The sequence below is a fragment of the Penicillium subrubescens genome (genome assembly GCF_028828155.1).
Source record: "Penicillium subrubescens strain IBT 31985 chromosome Unknown utg000006l_segment0_segment0, whole genome shotgun sequence".
NCBI lineage: Eukaryota > Fungi > Ascomycota > Eurotiomycetes > Eurotiales > Aspergillaceae > Penicillium > Penicillium subrubescens.
This window is the reverse complement of record NW_026643156.1, coordinates 2,639,606-2,657,302: the sequence shown is the minus strand read 5'-3', so window position 1 is coordinate 2,657,302 and position 17,697 is coordinate 2,639,606. Positions and strand designations below refer to the sequence as shown.

Here is a 17,697-nt window from a genome sequence, read left to right as displayed (position 1 = left end):
TCAATTACTCCACTGCCTTTTACATAGCACTAGCCGATAACCATCTGGATCTTCAACAGTCACCCCCCAAGTATTCCAATACGGATTCGGCGCCTCTACTCTCTTTCCTCCTGCACCAACCAAAGCATCTACCGTGGCAGGATCAACCAGTCCATCGAGGTAAATCACAAGAAGATCCTCTTCCGTGGGGCGAGGGTGAATGTCCACATCGTCTTCCTCATGTACCTGAACCAGCTCTAGATGCCACGATGCACCTGGCCAGCCCAGCATGAGGAGTTCGTGACCACCTTCGACATGTTCAGCCGAATCTGAACGCCAGATCACAGACAAGCCTAGTCCATCTTTCCAAAAGCGCTCGGCGGCGGAAAGTGACCTAGATGGTCGTGCGATGCGAATATGACTTGTTGGTGATGGGCGACTGCCTTGGCCGGGCTCTGCAGCGAGTGGCGAAGATGGTAGAGTTGTTGCGGACTGTTCGGAAGCAGCAGTCATGGCTAAGAATCGACTCTGTTCAGAGACTCCCAGTTTGATGGAGGGTTGGGGTTAGAGATGAGCGACTCAAGCGACACACTTTCAGCTTAAATATCTTCCTCAAGAACACTACGATTTGTAATGCAGGGGATTCGAGAACATTTGTATATGGGTCCAGATCTATTGCTGATGAATGAAAAGCGGGGTCACGGTTAAGGTTTGGAAGGTTTATACATGAGCTAATTGTTGGACTCGGAATGCTAGTTCAACTTCATCACGAATTGTTTCCCATTGAAATGACTAATATGTTGCTCCTCATAGCTGAGTGACCGACACAATTTACTAGTGGAATTTATTCATCTTCACTAAGTTGATCGTGAATGGCATTTACAACATATCGTGGTCGTGATGTCCCCGAGACGGTGACCAAAATACTTAAAAATGGATCTATGAGAAGATGAACAGAAAATGGTATGGCTACTACTCAGCAACATCGAGTAGATGGTTGAGTTCGAGCCCAAACTTCACAAATGCGATGCACACGAGGGCGGATGTATAACTGGGTTCGGAGACATCACAGGTAGAAATCTATCAAGCCTTTACCTCTCCAACTACCTTGGTAATCGCCAGGCCATCCTATAGTTCGTTAGTGACATTCCGTCTCACAGGATCTTCAGGACGCAAGACATACCTTTCCCCAATCACTTTCAAACACCGGCACCTCGGTCTCATAGATCAAGTTCGGGTTAGGCCTCAGAGGCCCCAAGTTCAACTTCTCAACCATCACTCGCTTGTGGGCCGGGCTACCCTTCACCCATTCTAAGTATTGGGGAGCACCAGGCATAATCACATTATCCGCAACAAGCAGAGTCTTGTTTTGAACGAGAACACCTAGTTCTTCTAGCAGCCACAAGTCAGGCAAATACAGTTCTTGCCAATGATCCAAGAACAGCATCTCGATCTGATCAATCTCCTTCCGCTCACGAACAAGCTCCACCAACAGTTCATCACTAGATCCGATCATGATGTGAACAAAATCACGCAGACCGGCTAGCTCAACCAGTTGACTCGCGACAGCTGCCATCTCGGGGTTTTTCTCTAGACTGTAGAACTTCTTTCCGCCATTTTCTCTGATTGCGTCACCGAAGAGAATGGCCGAGTAGCCAATGTAACCACCAAGCTCAATCATGGTCGATGGCTTGTGCTCGGCAATAAGACCGGTGATATGTGCCCCCTTGACTGCGCCGACGTTGATGAGCATGTTGTGGTTTGAGTGGTATTCATCGATCGCAACGAGGACCTTTTGTGGGTTGCCACGCAATTCCTTTATGTCGGGACGCATGTAGATGTAATGCAGAAGATCAACCTCTCGGCCGTCCTGTGAGTTGTTAGTATCTTGACTTCCAAGGCAATCGGAGTGACTTACTAGGCAGTAAGATTGAGGCTCAGGTGCATGGGGCTTCGCGATGGTAGACATTTTGCAGAGTAGGAATATAGAAGCAGCAGTATTGAGTAAGTGTTGAGATTGTCAATTGATGTGATTCTCATCCACTGAGATGATCTGCTTAAATTTTGGCTACTGGTGTCGATCCTTTATACTTTATTCTTTCCGAGCCATACAACTCGGACTTACGATGGAATTATCCATGATCCAAATCTGGAAACCCCGAATCCTGCTCGGAGCTGGACTAGGTAGCTTACTCCGAAGGGTCGCATACACCGGATCAGCAATGCAAGGCTGCACTAAACCTTAGAGCTCCACATCAGAAGTTAATCAGATAAACATAGGGCATCGCTTGTATCATACCAAGGGCTGTCCTCTATAGTAAATAGGTAGTGAGACTTGTGGTCATTTTTAAGGCACCAAGGCAGAAATATACGGTAGCAGCGCTCAGCCTCGTAGTGGGGAAGTCGGGGACTCGAATAGGACTGCGACGTGGGTTTGCCGACTGATAGATGTTAGTTAGTTATTGGACACAATGAGTCATCTGGTGAAGTGAATAAATCCTCAGTATCGCTATGCAAGTCTACTCAAGATACTTCAACCAGCCTAATAACATTGTGGTGATTGAATACGCGACTGGATGCCCAGGGCAGTATGACATCAAGTGGGTCAGTGAGATCACTCGAATCGACAATTCGATTTAAAAGATCAAGACTTTGAGACACCGGAAGTCCCAAAATTCGCTGGCTAAAATAAGATGCAGAGAGATGCCCAACATAGAGAGACTTAGTAATCCAGGCATGAATACAGAGTCTTAGGAGTGATGGCTGATGGATGGCAATAATAGGAGATGTGGCAAGGGTCTTCCTCCACTTCGCACAAGCGAGCGCCCTTTGGCGACGGAGAACACCATAATTCAATCACTGTACTTTAGTAATAACATACTATAAAACGAACGGGAATAAGAAAAAATCTGATCTCTTCGCCACTATATCCAAGAAGCCCAGTACTGTATAGACGGAGTTAACCATAGAAGCCGGGCCCTCAATGGCTATGCCCGCACTAAGCCTAAAGTGGACTAGTGCATGACTCCCCACCCTCATAACTCGAGAAGCTTCTGTGCTGTATAAATTGCATCTTCAACCTCACGCGATCATCGTTATATCCCCCACCCTCTCTCCCACCACACACGCCTCTCCAACCATCAAAAACACCTAATCAACCGTCAAAATGAGCGAATGGGATACCGTTACGAAGATCGGCAGCAAGGCCCGCGGTGGCGTTGCCCCTCGTGAGACCGTTGTCAAGGGCAAGAGCGCCTTGAACGCCGCTCAGCGTTCTGGCCTCGTCCTCGGCACAGAGAAGAAGTTCACCACCGGCAACATTGTACGTTCAATCTCGTTTGCAGACTCTCCACAAAGGAACTGACAGCCTTGCTAACCAACTGGTTCCACACAGGCCGCTAAGTCTGGCGCCCCCGAAGGCCAGCACCTGACCAAGGTCGACCGCAGCGACGACATCATCAAGCCCAAGACTGTCGGCTACCTCGTCGCTGACGCTATCAAGAAGCGCCGTACCGAGGAGGGCTACAAGATGACCCAGAAGGAACTCGCCACCAAGTGCAATACCACCATGACCGTCATCCAGGACTTCGAGCGCGGTACCGCCGCCCCCCGACCAGAAGGTCCTCGGTGCCATGGAGCGTGTGCTTAACATCAAGCTCCGTGGTTCTGACATCGGTGCCGAAAAGTTCCCCAAGAAGAAGTAAACTCGAATCGGGGGTGAGCCCGCGACTTATGTTTCTTTTTGGGGATGAGACCGGGTCAAACTAAAGTTTTGCATTTCGTTGTCTTTTGATTTTACGTTCCTGATGATCGTCATGTCTTATTTTGGAGTCTACGTCTCGATGATTTGGGATGTTTTTCCTCTACTTCCATTTATATGGGTTTCTTTTTCTGATGGCTGTATTAGCGTCGGCCATTGCATGGAATTGGGCTTAGAGAAAATTACATAAAAAATGTATAAATGGAGATATCTCGAAGTCTGTGTGTTGCCAATCCCTGTTGAACCATATAGATGACTATAGATCCCTAGTATATCCCGAGAAGAAGGAACGCTATACCTGGAAGTCCGTGAATGGGCGGTAGAGCAGACTGTTGCGTTGATATGAGGGCATGAGCACGGGCATAGGTCCAGGATGGCATACCTGGACGAGAGTTAGATTGGAAGATTGTGAAATATCGCCCGACGGCGTGTCCGTGACTTGTCGTTTGACCACATATTTCAAGAAAGAACACTGTAGCTGTCTCCCATGTCGTTACTTGATCCACACAAGGAGAAAATCCGACAGGCTCAAAATTCAAATAATATTTTGCAGATTGCTTTTCCAAGAATTCTGAAGTAGGTAGGGTGGAAGGGTACTACAGGCAATTCCAGTAATACCTACAGGCGTAGTTAAGTAATATATATCGCTGCCTTCCCGCGCACCTCTAGTATCATCCGAAAAACAATGACGAGAATGAACATTTTGCCACTTGCTAGGTACGGCGCTGAAGAGACTTGATAATCCAGTTTAGGACGTAGACTTATGCGTGCTGACATTAAAGTGTACCATCAACGTTCTTCTCAGATCCTTGCTGATGCCCGATAGTGATGGTCCGGGACCTCACTTCTTTATTACATCTTTCGCCTCGTATTCTCCTTTACACGGGAACGATCATCTTCGTTATTATGGCCCAGGTTGAACGTTTTGCAAACTTCGTATTGTCTATTTCGTGATATGCACATCCGCAGCTGGCCACACACCCCCAACCAGCCTTCGGAACGACAGCTACCTCGACAGAAACCCAGAATGTGAAGCATGCCATCTTTTATTAAAAACCAAATCAATAACAAAGGGGGGTACCAACTCCGGTTGATCTTGTAATCAAGTAATGAAATGAGAAACCGTGCCTTGGTGGAGGGGTCATCATCTCATTCCGTATGCGGGACTCGGGGGAGCAAAAGCACAGAAAAATAAACTGCCCCGAGTCTCTTGTTCGCATCGTAAAAACACATCCAGACAGACAGCACAATGATTGAGAAAAGAATCAATCATGATTTTCTTTTTTTTCCCTCTCCGGGTTATATTTCCGTTCATCTATTCAAGCCTTCTTTTCGCTTACTTCCGCAGTTGCTCCCGCTCAACCTCGTACATGAAATCGAAGTAGGGCTTGTCGAAGTGGTGGATACGGACGTAACCGTCCTCACCACCGGAGGCGTATGCGGTGCCGGCGGGGTGCACGTCGATGGTGTTGAGGGGACCGAAGTGACCACGGACACGGCCAATCTCGTCTTCGAAGATCTTGTGGTAGAAGCGCGCCTCGAACTTACCCTGACGGGCAGAGGTGGTTGTGACATCCATGGCGGCCTGACCACCACCGAGGATAACGTAGTCCTTCTTAGCGGTAATGGAAGCAGAGTTGAGGGGGGTATCGGCGACGTAGGTCTTAAGGATGGCGAGGTTGCTGGCAGAAATGAGCTAGAAGGGGAGATGTTAGCAGGGTGGTACTGGAACGATATAGATTCAGGCGCATACCTTGGCAGACTTGTCTTTGGAAGCGGTGATGAAGTAGGTGCGGTCGGGAGAGAATTGGAGGTCGTTGATCTGGTGGTCGAACTCGTGGGCCTGGACGTTCTCCAGCTGGTCACCGGTCTAGATTGGAAATGGTTGTTAGTCTTCCGGTCAAGACTTCCGTAACCCATTCGCGCGAATAAAATATAAAGCTCGGCGTACCTTGGGGTCATATTGGCTGACGCTGCCATCCTCGTGTCCCGCGATGATGTACTTGCCCAGATAACTCCACCCCGCCACAGTAGCCTTGCTGTCCTCGCAGGTAATGCGCAAGCTAGGCTCCTCAGCCTGAACATTCAAGTTGTTGAGCTCGCCGTCACCGTACGCGATATCGAGAACCGCAATTGTACCCAGGAAACCCATACGCTTTTCCGTCACGGCCAGCAGCTTAGATCCATCGGGCGAGAAGGCCACCCGTTTAACGGCCGTCGGGAAATCCCAGGTCTTCACACACTCTCCAGTCTTGACGTTCCATAGCCGAACGGTGTTATCTGCGGAACCGGTAGCGAGGAGGACGGTGTTGGGGCTAACATCGACAGTCCAGACAGCACCCTGGTGACCAGAGTATGTTCCGAGACGCTCGCCGTTGGCGGACCACCACGCGCACACAACCTTATCCTTGGAAGTCGAAAAGATGAGATCGCCGTCCTTGTTGAACTTGATTTGGGTCAGGGACCGTTCCTGGAGAAGTGCCGCACGGCTACGGTTAGTTTCTTCGAAGGTCCAAACGGGGCAAAGATGGCACGCACATGGCCCGACAACAGAATAGGGCGCATCTTGGACGGTGCGACAAAAGTATTCGAACCGGTGATCGAGATAGAATTCGAGGTGGATCGGCGTAGGAGGGAGGGGTTCAAAGGAGGCGGGTATACCGGAGGGGGTCAATCTCGTCAACCTCACTTTCTTTGACTAGTGAATTTCATCGCACACTCGGCCACTCAGCGCCAAGACTTGGCCGTATCGAATCCCGCTTTCCGGAGAAAACAATATTCCGGTATCTACACGTGACTGTGCCCCTCCAGCCCTAACCCTACAAAGCTTTGATGGAGATACAATCTTCCGATCCGAATGACTCATGTCAGCCTCTCAGGTCCCGTGACTCTGGTCCGGTCCAGTCCAGTCTCTCGGCATTGACTGCCTCAGGCCACCAATTCTCGTTGTAACGCGTTCCCTTGGAATCCCCCGAGAGCCTCCCATGTGAGCCGAGTAAAGGGAACAACAACGAAATGCAAGGAGCACAAGGTGTGAGGGGGAACAAAAGCTACTGATGAGATGGGAAGCTTGTTACTCCGATCTTTTCCTTCATGTTGCCGCATTGAAGCAGCCATTATAACTCCCATTCCTTGAGATCCCGAATTGCAGCAAGAGAGCTCCGAGGGTTCTCGCCCCTAAAGAAGCAATAATATTCATGCCACTCTTCCCCGCCGCGGGACCCCGCTGTCGCTTTTCCTGCGCAGCGCGAGCGGCCAATTTTCGTCTCCGCACCCTCTCTCCGTGGTTTTCTCTCCCTCTCAGCCACTTTTCCTCCGCACGAGGGGTTCGAGGAATTGCTGTACCGTCGTTGTCGTTATTGACTGGTTGGTCTCCACTGAGTCCAGCATTTAAAAGTCTCTCGGCCGCCTCTTCTCATCGCACGTTTGCCAACTCCGCAATCATGGCGTCCAAGATTGACGGTACCGCTATTGCCAAGAGCATCCGCGAGGGTCTCAAGGCTGAGATTGAGAAGACACAAGCGACCAATCCTCGATTCAAGCCGAATTTGGTGATCTTCCAGGGTAAGCTTCTTGTACAATGGAGTATAGTGTTGAAACAGCGGTGACAATGGCTAACCTATATTCTGATGTACAGTTGGAAACCGGTCTGATTCCAGTTAGTTTTGCTAAATCTTACAATCAGGTAAACTTGAACTATGTGCTAACTTGTCCTAGGCACTTATGTGCGGATGAAGTTGAAGGCCGCTCAAGAGGTGAGATTGCCCCTCCTCCAGATGAAGCCCTACCGATAAGCTTACTGAACCCTGTCCATTCATAGGCCAACATCATCTGCACCCTCATCAATGTTCCCGAATCCAGCACCGAGCTGGAGCTTGTCCAGGAAATCACCAAGGCCAACAATGACCCCTCCGTCCACGGTATCCTGGTGCAATTGCCCCTCCCCGGCCACATGTCCGAGCACACCATCACCTCGGCCGTTGCAGATGAGAAGGACGTTGATGGATTTGGTGCTATCAACATTGGAGAGCTGGCTAAGCGTGGTGGACGTCCCCTGTTCACTCCTTGCACTCCGCTCGCGGTCATGGAGCTGCTTAAGGCCAGCGGGGTTGACCCCGCCGGCAAGGAAGCCGTTGTTCTGGGCCGTAGCGACATCGTCGGCAGCCCCGTCAGCTATCTGCTGAAGAATGCCGACGCTACCGTCACGGTGTGCCACTCCAAGACCCCCGACATTGCCCGCGTTGTGAAGAACGCCGACATTGTTGTCGCCGCCATTGGCCAGACCGAGATGGTCAAGGGCGATTGGCTCAAGCCCGGCGCCGTCGTGATCGACGTCGGTATCAACTACAAGCCCGATGCGACCAAGAAGTCTGGTGAGCGTCTTGTCGGTGATGTTGATTTCGAGTCCGCTTTCCAAGTGGCCTCGCAGATCACCCCCGTCCCTGGTGGTGTTGGTCCCATGACCGTGGCCATGCTGCTGAAGAACGTGGTCACCGCGGCCAAGGCCTACTTTGAGAAGCAGAAGGACCGTCACGTCACTCCTTTGCCTCTGAAGCTGCAGACTCCCGTTCCTTCTGATATCGCCATCTCCCGGGCTCAGTACCCCAAGCCCATCACCACCGTTGGATCCGAGATTGGCATTGCTCCTCACGAGTTGGAGCCCTACGGCCACACCAAGGCCAAGGTCAGCCTCGACGTCTTGGACCGCCTCTCTCACCGTCGCAATGGTCGTTACATTCTGATCTGCGGTATTACTCCCACTCCGCTTGGCGAGGGCAAGTCGACTACTACACTTGGTCTTACCCAGGCTCTGGGTGCTCATCTGAACCGCATTGCCTTTGCCAACGTCCGCCAGCCCAGCCAAGGACCCACCTTTGGTATTAAGGGTGGTGCCGCTGGTGGTGGCTACAGTCAGGTCATTCCCATGGATGAGTTTAACCTGCACTTGACTGGCGATATTCACGCTATCACTGCCGCCAACAACCTTCTCGCCGCGGCCATTGAGACCCGCATGTTCCATGAGGCTACTCAAAAGGATGGAGCTCTCTACAAGCGTCTTGTTCCTGTCAAGAAGGGCGTGCGTGAATTCAAGCCCATTATGTTCCGGAGACTGAAGAAGCTTGGAATCAACAAGACCAACCCCGATGACCTCACCGAGGAGGAGATCCGCCGCTTCGCTCGTCTTGACATTGACCCCGAGACCATCACCTGGCGTCGTGTTCTTGATGTTAACGACCGTCACCTCCGTGGTATTACCGTTGGCCAGGCCGCCACCGAGAAGGGTCACACCCGCGAGACCGGATTTGACATTTCCGTCGCCAGTGAGTGCATGGCCATTTTGGCTCTCAGCAACAGCTTGGATGACATGCGCGAGCGTCTGGGCCGCATGGTTGTCGCTACTTCTCGCAGCGGTGACCCCGTTACTTGCGACGACATCGGCGCTGGTGGTGCCCTGGCCGCTCTGATGAAGGATGCGATCAAGCCCAACCTCATGCAGAGTCTCGAGGGTACCCCCGTGTTGGTGCACGCCGGTCCCTTCGCCAACATCAGTATCGGTGCTAGCTCCATCATTGCCGACAAGCTGGCTCTGAAGCTAGCCGGTACCGAGCCCGATGAGGACCACGAGGCCAAGACCGGTTTCGTGGTCACCGAGGCAGGATTCGACTTCACCATGGGCGGTGAGCGTTTCTTCAACATCAAGTGCCGTTCGTCCGGTCTGTCTCCCGATACCGTTGTGATTGTGGCTACCGTCCGTGCTCTCAAGGTCCACGGCGGCGGTCCCGAGATCAGCCCGGGCGCAGCCCTGCACGAGATCTACCGCACCGAGAATGTGGATATTCTCCGCGCCGGTTGTGTCAACCTGCGCAAGCACATTGCCAACGCCAAGCAGTACGGCGTGCCGGTTGTCGTCGCGATCAACCGCTTCGAGACTGACACTGAGGCTGAAATTAACGTGATCAAGGAGGAGGCGATCGCTGCGGGTGCGGAAGACGCCATCCCCGCCAACCACTGGGCTGAGGGTGGAGCAGGTGCCGTTGACCTGGCCAAGGGCGTTCTCGCCGCTAGCTCCAAGCCCAAGGACTTTAAGCTGCTGTACGATCTGAACGGCAGCATCCAGGAGCGCATTGAGCGCATCGGCCAGGCTATGTACGGTGCGGAGAAGGTTGAGTTCAGTGAGCTCGCTCAGAAGAAGGTCGATACCTATACCAAGCAGGGCTTTTCCAACCTGCCCATCTGCATTGCCAAGACGCAGTACTCGCTCAGTCACGACCCCGCTCTGAAGGGTGCTCCTACTGGGTTCACTGTGCCCATTCGGGATGTTAGGTTGGCCGTTGGTGCTGGATATCTGTAAGCATCCTCTCCTCTCTCCCCTTTTCTGTCCATTTCTGGGGACCCCACATCTCTTTCTGCCAAAAAAAGGATGACAGTCCCCGATGGTGGGATCACGTGCTAACTTTGATGATTTCTAGGTATGCTCTGGCCGCCGATATCCAAACCATCCCCGGTCTGCCCACTGCCCCGGGTTACCTGAATGTGGATATTGACACCGAGACTGGTGAGATTGACGGACTGTTCTAGAGTCGGTTTATGATCGGATTGGATAGAATTTGGCAGCTTGTATATACAACGGCAAGGGGGGCCTGGTTGGACCTTGGGAGTGAATTACGAGTCTATAAGGGGATCCCTTTTTTTCAACACATAACAACTACGACGATAATCTGGCGTCCGATCGGAGCAGGTCTGAAGTTAGACGGAGAAATCTTTCAACACCGGAAGCCAAGTCGATTTTCTTTTTACCATGGGGATATTGAGAAGGCACAATATAATGAATACTGATCAGTTCTTTTTTGTATGAATCTCCGAGTCTGCGTACCGTGATCTGTACCGGTTAATGATCGCTGGAAGCCAAGTCGCCTGCATACCCTGATTCCAGAGTAGGCTTATCAATTATATGATCGTATTACTCGGGCGAATGTTTCCCGTGGTCTAGTGGCCCATTCTCGGTGAGGCCGCGGAGAGACGCTCCGAGCTCCGGCAGCGCGACCGCAAACCGCCTGGCAGCGGGTCGTGTGGGTAGCGCTACGAGCTCTGTGACTCGCCCAGGGACCGCGATCGTGAGTCAAGAACCCTCGTCTGGAGTAGTCCCAGGGGGAGAGATCAAAGATCAGAGATCAAAAAAAGTGTCATCGAGGCCTCCACCGGGACATAAATAAGGAAGGGGGGTGAACCTAGGAAACAAATATCCCAAGTCCTCCAAGAACCGTTACTACGACACCTCCGTGTTGTTCATAGTTTAGTCTACATTACCTGCCTGTCTCGTGACGTCCGGCTTCGGCGCTTCTTCCCAGCGGAATTCGACAGAAATAAAGGAAACTTCACTTTCCTGGGCTAACAAGCAAACCACGCAAAAAGTCACCGGACAAGGCTTTTTCCTGCTCCCCCCCTCTGAACAACTCGAGAGTTGGTCTCCTCGACTCCGTTGGTTGTTGCTTTTCCTTTGGGCTCCATCTCGTCCACTCCGTCCACACTTGTCCGCTCGGTAATTCCCCCAGTCCCCATTTGCCTTGTCTGGAGCAGTCTACGCTATTCCGGACTGTCCCGTCTTGCCCCGGCTTTTTTCCACCTCTCCAGAGACATCTCCGTTTAACGGGAGAGAGGAGAGCGAGTGGGAGAGAGAGAGAGACCCTCAGATGCGAGTGTCTTGCTGGCCCCCCTCAACCCTATTCCCCCTCCCCCTCTCCGGATGATTGATTTCCAGTCGGAAATACTGTCTTGATTTCTGCTGTGACTGCGAACCATGTGAACAGTTTCAATAGAAACAGACAGAGAGAGAGACAGAGAGAGAGCGAACAACCAGAGAAAAAGCACAACGTTACTACTGTACCCAGTGTCCGGCGGCAAAGCCGGGGATAGGCGGTTCCGACTCCACTGCCGCAACTCTCCTTTCTGCCGAATATCGTTGCCTTTTCCCTCGGTTGTTCTCTCTCGCCGAGTGCTTCCCTCCGGTTTATCCAATTCCCCCCCAAGCTGCTACGCCCCAACTCGGCCAATCCCACCAAACAGAAAGCTCCAATTTCTCTTGATACCCGCATACGCTGACTTCCCGACGCTTTGTTGCCCAGTTGCGAATCGCATCCTATACGATGATGAACTCCCACTCCCTTCGGTCCGCTTCCGCTTTCGCGCGCCGGTCCCTGGCGACCCCTCCTCCGTCTGCCTTTGCCCCTCTCTCTTCTTCTTCTGCTCGTCTTCTTTCTTCAACGTCCTTTACCTCTTCTTCTACTTCTTCTCCTCAGAGATCTTTCTCTTCTGCCCTCCGTCTTCCTCGCACTACCCGCATCGCCGCGTCTTCCCGCTGGTCCGGATCGACTCCTTCTCTGTACCTCTCTCAATCCCGCACCATGGCTTCCGAAAGCAGCAAGATCAAGGTCAAGAACCCAGTGGTGGAACTGGATGGTGATGAGGTATGGCTGGACTTTCCTTCCCTTTTATAGTTTAAACTCTCTGGGCTCGGCGTGTGTCACAAGCTCGCTTCGCTTCGTGCTTTCTCGGGTGTGGTTATCGTCCCTGGTCCCTGACGGACGCGGGGAAATACGGGGATGAATATCCACTCCTCTGGTGGTATCATGTGCCAACAACAATCCACCCGATGACGCTGCACGAGAAAGATCAGCCAGCCCGAATCAACAAAGAGATGTGATTGACTGTGACTCACGAGAAAGCATTGATTGACTGACTCGAATGGTTGTTGATTGTAGATGACCCGTATCATCTGGCAAGAAATTAGGGAAAAGGTAAGCCTCGGGATCTCCCCCTCTTCTTATCAATCATCCTTATTTCCCCCCCCTCATCGGCCCGGTTCTGGCCCAGTCCTGCATGATCGTCCCGAATTGCGGTTGCGGTTCCGCATGGATGCAGGATTGATGCATCACATTGGCTCGTTGTCCCTGAAATTCTGACTGAGACTAACTTTGTGTTAATAGTTGATTCTGCCGTAAGTGCCGCTTCCTATGTTTACCGAGTGTGATCATCCCCGACATGTCACTAAAACCTAATCAAGTTACCTCGACATCGATCTCAAGTACTACGATCTGGTGAGCTACTCCTTTTCACCCGGTTGATGACGTCGCCCCTAGGGAAGATCTCGGGCTAATCCATCTCGCTTGTTTTTAGGGTCTGGAGTACCGTGATCAGACCGATGACCAGGTCACTATTGATGCCGCCGAGGCTATCAAGAAGTACGGTGTCGGTGTCAAGTGTGCCACCATCACCCCCGATGAGGCCCGTGTTGAGGAGTTCAAGCTGAAGAAGAGTACGCTTCCGTCCCTCACCGACTATTCCGTGTATCACCCTCGGTCTGAATGCTAATTTTGTCCCCTTCTAGTGTGGCTGTCCCCCAACGGTACCATCCGTAACATCCTGTAAGATTCCAATCTGAACTAGAGGTTTCTCCATCTGAACGAATCAACTAACATCCTCTTTCAGCGGCGGTACCGTCTTCCGTGAGCCCATCATCATTCCCCGCATCCCCCGTCTGGTGCCTGGCTGGAACAAGCCTATCGTCATTGGCCGTCACGCTTTCGGTGACCAGTACCGTGCCCAGGACCGTGTCATCCCCGGCCCCGGTAAGCTCGAGCTGGTCTACACCCCTGTTGGTGGTGAGCCCGAGCGCGTCCAGGTCTACGACTTCCAGAGCGGCGGTGGTGTTGCTCAGTGCCAGTACAACACCGATGACTCCATCCGCGGCTTCGCCCACGCTTCTTTCCAAATGGCCCTCATGAAGGGTCTGCCCCTGTACATGAGCACCAAGAACACCATCCTCAAGCGCTACGACGGTCGCTTCAAGGATATCTTCCAGGAGATCTTCGAGGCCGACTACAAGAAGGACTTTGATGCCAAGAACATCTGGTACGAGCACCGTCTGATCGACGACATGGTCGCCCAGATGATCAAGTCCGAGGGTGGCTTCGTCATGGCCCTGAAGAACTACGACGGTGACGTCCAGTCCGACATCGTCGCCCAGGGCTTCGGCTCCCTCGGCCTCATGACCTCCACCCTGGTCACCCCCACCGGCGAGGCCTTCGAGTCCGAGGCCGCCCACGGCACCGTCACCCGCCACTACCGCGAGCACCAGAAGGGCCGCGAGACCTCCACCAACCCCATCGCCTCCATCTTCGCTTGGACCCGCGGTCTTGTCCAGCGCGGCAAGCTCGACGACACCCCGGACGTCGTTGCTTTCGCTGAGGAGCTCGAGCGCGCTTGCGTTGAGGTCGTCAACGACGAGGGCATCATGACCAAGGATTTGGCTCTTGCTTGCGGTCGCAAGGACCGTGAGGCCTGGGTTACTACCAACGAGTACATGGCTGCCGTTGAGCGGCGCCTGAAGGCTAACCTCAAGTCCCGCCTGTAAATTTTGATTTTTCCCCCATGTTTATAATGCATTTTTTCTATGATATCTGCGTTTTACCCCAGGTTAGATATGGGGCTACTGCGCGATGAGTCTGGTGTAGCATGAGCTATGTACAGCTGTGACGAATAAAAATTTTGTTCTTTGATATCAAAAGTGTTCTAGTGCTGTGTATGTGTAGATTTTTATAGACGATAGTCTTACTCGTAAGTGAGCAAGCTTGGGAATGTAATCATTCTCAACAGAATCAACAGAATCATGACAGAAAGAGATACCGAGTACATTGCGGCGAAAACTAATAGTTGCTTTGATCTCAACCACCAACTCTATATCTCTCGCTTGTTTAGGAAGAGACTACTGTACATCGGCCCAGACTGCAATCACCAAGATACTCACCAACAGCCAACTGCCCACAGGCCCATCCAGGCCCATCCAGGCCCCAATACTCGGAATAACCTTCGCCCCAATCTTATTTCCCACTTACTATGTACAGTATCCATCTCATGGCAAGACACATGCCAGTGGTTTCCGTGGCTAACGCCACATCGAAATCCCCCGACAATCGGCAATCGGCCGATCGCAGGGGCTATAGGCTATCTTATCCCCCTGCATTCATCCAACAGGAACAGTACTCAAAAATATGCATGAATCAATGATGAACATCCTGGCGTCGATCTTCGGCCTCCCCGAGTATCCATAAGGAATTCCTCCGAGAATCTACGAAGGAGGAAAGAGCCCCCACAACACGAGTCGCAAAAGTACGTGCTCCACCGTACGACTTGAATCGTGCGATCGTGCGATGCCCTCTTACGGAAAAAGATCACCAGCAAACCGTGATTAGCTACGATAACCATCCTGTGTCAACTTGTCAAGCGGAGATGTGATTAGAGATCCAGATCCTTGTAGAGCCTGGAACGAGTCGTGATGGGTGGAGATATAGTGGTTCGATGGGGTATTAACTTTTACTCTTTTGACTCCAAAATCTTGAGAGATGCAATCATCGACCAGCACGACATGACAGAGTTTCAAGAATCCCACTAGAATTTGGGTTAATTCGGGGTAGGTTCCGTGGAAAACGAAGAAATTCAAGGTTCGGCCTCGGAATTCCTATCGGCCAAGCCTCGGGGAGGAGGGGAAAAGAATCCCACCCACTACAGTACCAACCATCGCTGTATCCCCAGTAGATCTCACTCAACCCCACAACTTTATCTTACACCAATAGACACCACCCAATTTTATAATATTCATCCCATGTCACTGGCGGCTGTCCGCACACCATACAAACTTTAGGCAGTGTAGGTGGTCTAGTTGATCCGCTCCGACTCCTTGACGCAATCGTCCATACAGACTTTCACTTTCCTAATGCGGCCGGTTGACAGGGTTGGTTGGGCCAATTGCAGCGCTTGGTTGTGAGATCGATCACCAAGTGACTTTGGAAAGGAAGTGCGAGACTGGATTTGTGGGTTTGTGGGTTTGCTGATAAGAGTGTGAATAATCTTTATTCTTTGTGAATGTCGGTAGTTGGATACTGTAACGATCGATCGATCGACGGACCAGCTCCGGACTCTTTTAGATACCGACTTTAGTGATTACATCTTGGCATGGGGTTTGCATTATTCAAGCGCTAACGGTACAATACATATATGGAATCGCTGATATCCGTGTTTGACTTTTAAAGTTGCCCGTCTGTTACATTCATTCGCTCGTTGACTTGCTTGGCGCTGCCTGTGTCGTTACCTAGAAGTGATGTGATGCTGCCTTGTGCTAGGATACCCTACTTCTTCTTCACTCATCCGACTGCAATCTTCTCAGGCTCGCCTCTTATAAGGCATTTCAACTGAACCATTTCGACGCATTTATTCGATGGACCCGGTGATACCATTGCAGATCATCTTCCCTGAATATGAGGGTCCTGGCGATTACCACCACTTTCACTGTCCTGGCGAGTGTGTTTGTGGCGATTCGACTGTGGACGAGGTTTAGGATCGTGAAGAGTCCTGGATATGATGATTTGCTTATCTTTTTTGCATTGGTATGTGTGGTGAGGGGATTGAAATGGTCGGAAGTATCTCTGTTGCGGACTAAATGCTCACCGGTTTGGTCTAGATATGTTCCATCACGTTCTACTCCTTCATCCTTGTCGGTATGTGTGTCCCGAGTACCATCATTAACTAGGCACACAGCTAACAGTCTCTTACAGAGCGGCATTATGGTCTCGGAGAACACAAAAAGTATCTCTCTGACGATGTCATCCAGGGTCAGATGCATGTATGTCCACCAAGTCCAGGTCACTCGAACAACCATCAAGTCCTCCTACTAACCCTCCACCTACCTCATAGTTCCTCTGGCTCTCCGTCCCCTTCTACAACCTCTCCCTAATCCTCGCCAAACTATCCGTCCTAGTCCTCTTCATCCGCATCTTCCGATCAAGAAAGTTCCTAGTATGCACATACTCCACCATGGCCTTCCTCATCATCGCAGGACTATGGATGGTTTTCAGCGGCTTCCTCTTTTGCATACCCGTCCGAGATTTCTGGAGTGTCAACTACAAAACGCATACGGGCCATTGTCTACCGGAGGGGCCGGTGTGGTATGCCAATGCGGCTATGCAGATCTTGACGGATGTGGTTATTTTGATTCTTCCTATGCCGTTGTTGTCGAAGTTGCATTTGCCAAGGAGGCAGAAGGTCGGGATGATGTTGGTTTTTGGCGTTGGGATTTTGTGAGTTTCTCGTCATGTTCCCTGAGATAGAAAATTTGGGTTGTATACTGATTTATTCTAGTGTGATTGCGACTAGTTCAGCACGACTCTACGAACTCACCAAAATGATAGATAGTCACGACTTCACCAGTGCGTTACACCTCCATATGTCAACCCCCCATCCAAGATATAATATCATCCCACTAACACTCTTCTTCCCAGAAACAAACTCCGAAGCAGCAATCTGGTCCTCCCTCGAAGCCAACGTCTCCATAATCTGCGCCTGCCTCCCCCCCCTCCACCCACTAATATCCCGCATATTCTCCTTCTGCTTCCGCCCCCAACCCATCCACTCATCACCAGCAACAAAAACCCACTCCACAACCGGAACCCACCTCACCTCTTCCCGGAAACACTCCATCTACGACCAATCCTCCTACCCAGAAGGAAGCATCTACTACAATGATTGTTTCTACGCCGGGCCCGGCGCCTACACGGCTAGTATTTCCAAGACGAACACGAATGAAGACGAGATTCATCGCGAGGGCGAGGATGAGGATGGGATTCGGGTTGTTAGGGAGTTGAGGATGGTTTCGGATGCGGTGGAGCCGGGGGAGATTGGTGGGTTTGGTGGGAATGAGTTTGTGCATGATGAGAATTTTGAGATGGGGCTGAGACGGGGGTCGGGGGCGGGGATGAAAGGGAATGGGAATGGATTTAGGAAAACTAGTATTGAGTGGGATTTGGGGGATTTTGAGTTTCCGGATTACAAGGAGAGGATGAATGCTCCTATTTGAATGATGATGATGAGATGAAACATTTAAGAGGCGTTCTTGTATATACGATGAG

At 51.4% G+C, this 17,697-nt stretch overlaps 7 protein-coding genes across 7 annotated transcripts; 4 read left to right on the top strand and 3 right to left on the bottom strand.

The window, feature by feature from the left end:
• On the bottom strand, positions 1-492 carry N7473_009474 (VOC family protein; the record flags this gene model as incomplete). The annotated part of the gene is made up of 1 exon (XM_057155413.1): positions 1-492. One exon carries the CDS (start codon positions 490-492, stop codon positions 1-3), a length of 492 nt encoding a protein of 163 aa, XP_057006543.1.
• Positions 493-1,062: 570 nt separating this feature from the next.
• On the bottom strand, positions 1,063-1,948 carry N7473_009473 (O-methyltransferase; the record flags this gene model as incomplete). The annotated part of the gene is made up of 3 exons (XM_057155412.1): positions 1,063-1,107; positions 1,163-1,849; positions 1,898-1,948. 3 exons carry the CDS (start codon positions 1,946-1,948, stop codon positions 1,063-1,065), a joined length of 783 nt encoding a protein of 260 aa, XP_057006542.1.
• Positions 1,949-3,145: 1,197 nt separating this feature from the next.
• mbf1 (multiprotein-bridging factor 1) lies at positions 3,146-3,628 on the top strand (the record flags this gene model as incomplete). Its single annotated transcript, XM_057155411.1, has 2 exons — positions 3,146-3,301; positions 3,374-3,628. 2 exons carry the CDS (start codon positions 3,146-3,148, stop codon positions 3,626-3,628), a joined length of 411 nt encoding a protein of 136 aa, XP_057006541.1.
• Positions 3,629-5,075: 1,447 nt separating this feature from the next.
• tif34 (translation initiation factor eIF3 subunit i) lies at positions 5,076-6,304 on the bottom strand (the record flags this gene model as incomplete). The annotated part of the gene is made up of 4 exons (XM_057155410.1): positions 5,076-5,435; positions 5,493-5,609; positions 5,691-6,209; positions 6,278-6,304. 4 exons carry the CDS (start codon positions 6,302-6,304, stop codon positions 5,076-5,078), a joined length of 1,023 nt encoding a protein of 340 aa, XP_057006540.1.
• Positions 6,305-6,716: 412 nt separating this feature from the next.
• On the top strand, positions 6,717-10,580 carry N7473_009470 (C-1-tetrahydrofolate synthase). Its single transcript, XM_057155409.1, has 5 exons — positions 6,717-7,303; positions 7,377-7,397; positions 7,457-7,494; positions 7,560-10,087; positions 10,210-10,580. The coding sequence occupies exons 1-5, from the start codon at positions 6,937-6,939 to the stop codon at positions 10,316-10,318; spliced, it is 3,063 nt and encodes a 1,020-aa protein (XP_057006539.1). The 5' UTR covers positions 6,717-6,936; the 3' UTR covers positions 10,319-10,580.
• A 1,303-nt stretch (positions 10,581-11,883) lies between these two features.
• On the top strand, positions 11,884-14,150 carry N7473_009469 (NADP-dependent isocitrate dehydrogenase; the record flags this gene model as incomplete). The annotated part of the gene is made up of 7 exons (XM_057155408.1): positions 11,884-12,204; positions 12,499-12,534; positions 12,724-12,734; positions 12,801-12,834; positions 12,914-13,052; positions 13,125-13,161; positions 13,226-14,150. The coding sequence occupies 7 exons, from the start codon at positions 11,884-11,886 to the stop codon at positions 14,148-14,150; spliced, it is 1,503 nt and encodes a 500-aa protein (XP_057006538.1).
• A 1,900-nt stretch (positions 14,151-16,050) lies between these two features.
• N7473_009468 (uncharacterized protein) lies at positions 16,051-17,645 on the top strand (the record flags this gene model as incomplete). The annotated part of the gene is made up of 6 exons (XM_057155407.1): positions 16,051-16,179; positions 16,254-16,290; positions 16,348-16,415; positions 16,487-16,869; positions 16,931-16,998; positions 17,071-17,645. 6 exons carry the CDS (start codon positions 16,051-16,053, stop codon positions 17,643-17,645), a joined length of 1,260 nt encoding a protein of 419 aa, XP_057006537.1.
• Positions 17,646-17,697: the final 52 nt, after the last annotated feature.

What these genes read in the sequence shown, in the direction of transcription:
- N7473_009470 (XM_057155409.1), top strand. Translation starts at nt 6,937, where the DNA reads ATGCCACTCTTCCCCGCCGCGGGACCCCGCTGTCGCTTTTCCTGCGCA. An exon ending in AGTTGAAGGCCGCTCAAGAG is followed by an intron (nt 7,495 to 7,559) that starts GTGAGATTGCCC and finishes GTCCATTCATAG; the next exon opens with GCCAACATCATCTGCACCCT. An exon ending in GCCGTTGGTGCTGGATATCT is followed by an intron (nt 10,088 to 10,209) that starts GTAAGCATCCTC and finishes GATGATTTCTAG; the next exon opens with GTATGCTCTGGCCGCCGATA.